Here is a 3,267-nt window from a genome sequence, read left to right on the forward strand (position 1 = left end):
AAAGTAATGTAATGATGATGCTGGCAGCGGTTTTGGATGGTTTGAAATGATTATTTTTGACCTTATTGTCATTACCGTTGCTTTGAGAAGCACTCATATGCTGTAGCCGGTTAAAATAAATAATTGAATAAATAACTGCGTTTCTTATTTTTAATCAGCTGAACATCTTAAGCCACAGAGGATTCAAATGGTAATCCTTGAATAAAGTATCTCAAAAAATGAAATGGACTTTAAATGTAAAATTCCTCATTTCTATACTTTGACTCTGAGCGGTTGGTGCTGGGAGAGTGCAGGGAAGGATTCACCAGCAAAACCCCGAGAGAATAAACAAAAAAATTCACCAGTCATGCCCACTGTGAGACTGATTTAAGGAAAACCGACAGGGGGCGTCTCCTCTGCCTGCACACCCCGCACCCCCGTCCCCCCAGTACCCCCCCCCCCCCCCCCCCCCTCCGCCTCCAGTACGATGGAAGAAGGAGGTATGGGGGGGGGGGGGGGGGTCCTCCTAGACAACAAACCCACATTCAGAGAGAGGCACACGAATTACATCACGCTCCGTGCGGAGGATATAACGGAGGTCGCGGGTGACGCTCAGCGCTTTTCTGCAACAGGAGGCACCAGAGGCATCATGCCGAGACCGCGCGCACGGAGCCCGAGGAGACACATGAGCCTTGCCACGAAGTTCGTCACGGAACCTCGGTTCCCCTGATGCCGCTTTTTTTTATTTCTGTCACGGATTTTCATCATGGGAAGCGGTGATTTTTGAAAAGACGCTCAACACTCAGGTTTGGATACGCGTAATTGCGCACGAGACAGTGGCCCCTCTAGCAGCTCCGTGTGCGCCCTGAAGTCGCCGCTGGACCGTCCGACATGGACCAACCTCAGCAGTGCGTGGCCCTGTATCTGCTGGTGCTGTCTCTTGGACTTCTCATGGACAGCGGGGTTTGCCAGCACTACTACCTCCTCCGCCCCATCCCGAGCGACAGTCTGCCGCTGGTGGAACTAAGAGAGGACCCGGACCCCGTCTTCGACCCCAAGGAGAGGGACCTAAACGAGACCGAGCTGAAGAGCGTCCTGGGGGACTTTGACAGCCACTTTCTGTCCGTCTCGCCGCCCGCGGAGGACAAATACACCGGGAACGAGGAGCTCGACGACTTGGACGTCCAGAAGCCCGGCGGGGTGCTGCCGAAGGAGATCCGAGCGATGGATTTCGACGTACAGTTCGGCAAGAAGCACAAGCCGAGTAAGAAACTGAAGCGGCGGCTGCAGCAGTGGCTGTGGGCGTACTCGTTCTGCCCGGTGGTCTACACCTGGACCGACCTGGGGAACAGGTTCTGGCCGCGGTTCGTGCGCGTGGGCAGCTGCCTCAGCAAGAGGTCGTGCTCGGTGCCGGAGGGGATGGTGTGCAAGCCCGCGAACTCGACCCACCTGACGATACTGAGGTGGAGATGCGTGCAGAGGAAGGGGGGGCTGAAGTGCGCGTGGATACCCGTGCAATACCCCATCATCACGGACTGCAAATGCTCCTGTTCCAGCTGAACCACATCAATTATAAGCTCGACATTTCTTTTTTGTGATCTCTCCCTCTCACACGCACCACCGAGTGTAGGAATGTATTTTCTGTATATGCGGTTGCCACGCAGTTATGTATAACTCCCTGTACAAAGTCAGTATTATTTGTAACCAGAGTCTACTTTATTTGTGGAGAATATTGGTTATATATTTTGTATTTATGGAGATGTGGCGCGTAGAGCCGCGTAAAGGACTTGTGCTGTTTCCCATGTTCGGATGAAGCAGATCAACCTCAGAGTTAAAAGTGGAATCATTGATACAGAGTCGTGTATCGGTGACTTGTTTTATCCTGTAAATTAATGACATTTGCTATTTATTCTTTATATTCGTACAATAAAACGACACTGAAATAATGTTAAATAAGTTTTGTTTTGTCCTTCATTTTATCCCCTGTACTCAGTCTGAGCGAGAGGACACCTTACGGTCATCTGCCACCGTGCACTATGTCAAATACTCTCCATTGCAACTATGTCCCAGAACTGTAACCACAGAGACAGAAGATGGTTTGATGATGAACTTATGGTTGGGACACTGGTTTTATAACAACCTAATATCAACATGTGGAGTATACCCCCTCCCCAGCCCCATCTTATCACTGTGGGGCTGTCAGACATACATTAGACCCATTACAAGCTGATAAAAGAAGCAGTCCAGATTCAGTGACTGAGGGAATCAGCAGCTGCCACCTTCACGGACCCCTCCTCTCCATCTGCAGCCCAGCAGGAGCCGAGCTGAGGAGAGGGATCACTGCTCCAGTGGAGGATGCAGAGGCTGATGCTCCGCGTTTCTGAAAACCAACCACATCAGTGACTTTGAATCTCTGCCCTCTTTACATGTCAGCAGCAGAAAACAATACTAAAGCTTGAATCCCACTTCGGCCAGTTTGTTTCATTAAAAATGCAGCTATAGTTACACTTATAGAGGAAAGTTGTTGATTGAAGGACATTTATTTTATAGCTCTTTATAAGTTGTTTTGTCGATAAATATTTTAGATCCAAAACTTCAACTTCAATAATAGTATCATTAGTTTTGGAAGAAACTTTATTACAGTAATACAATTAATAGAAGTAGTCCTGCATTTAAATTCTTGATTAAGTATAAGAACTGAATTGTTATTGACCATCATCAAAGAATAAGAACTACTCATTAAGACCCCCCCCCCCCCCCCCCAGTGATGTATTGTTATTGAATTATTGTACTGATGCATTAAGGTGTACAACCGACTCTATAACCTCTTGTGTTTTTGGTTCAGCCACTATATTCAGCCGTCAAATAAATGTAGTTGAATCATAAAATGGAAATAATCCTGTTAAATACAAGTTCATCATGTAATGTACTTGAGTAGTAGTACTTAGTTACTTTTCACCACTGGTTGAAGTTACCAACATTACGCGCAGAAGCTCCTCGTCCTCGTACTGCTGCAACATTACAATGCTTCTAACAAAGCACTGCATGATTCATGATATTAAAATATGCACAATGTACTGTGGGTTACTACACAACGAGATCCACGCGTCATATTCTGTGTTCCAGCTCGTGATAAAAGCCGCACGGTGCTTTCTTTTTCAGAAGGCTGCAGCATCATTTCAAAAAAGCAAAGGTTTTAAATGTCTCGTGCATCACATCATCAGCATTTTGATATTTTGTTTACCAACTTTGGGATCTCCTTAGTTCTGTGAGTTTGAACACAGCGTG

The 3,267-nt window shown here is 47.0% G+C and overlaps 1 protein-coding gene across 1 annotated transcript; it reads left to right on the plus strand.

Moving 5' to 3' along the window:
- The first annotated feature begins 649 nt into the window (after window positions 1-649).
- LOC133971288 (noggin-like) lies at window positions 650-1,893 on the plus strand. The gene has a single exon (XM_062408578.1). It carries the CDS (start codon window positions 871-873, stop codon window positions 1,537-1,539), a length of 669 nt encoding a protein of 222 aa, XP_062264562.1. The 5' UTR covers window positions 650-870; the 3' UTR covers window positions 1,540-1,893.
- Window positions 1,894-3,267: the final 1,374 nt, after the last annotated feature.

This window comes from Platichthys flesus, chromosome 16, assembly GCF_949316205.1.
Source record: "Platichthys flesus chromosome 16, fPlaFle2.1, whole genome shotgun sequence".
NCBI classification, from domain to species: Eukaryota; Metazoa; Chordata; class Actinopteri; order Pleuronectiformes; family Pleuronectidae; genus Platichthys; species Platichthys flesus.

What these genes read in the sequence shown, in the direction of transcription:
- LOC133971288 (XM_062408578.1), top strand. Translation starts at nt 871, where the DNA reads ATGGACCAACCTCAGCAGTGCGTGGCCCTGTATCTGCTGGTGCTGTCT.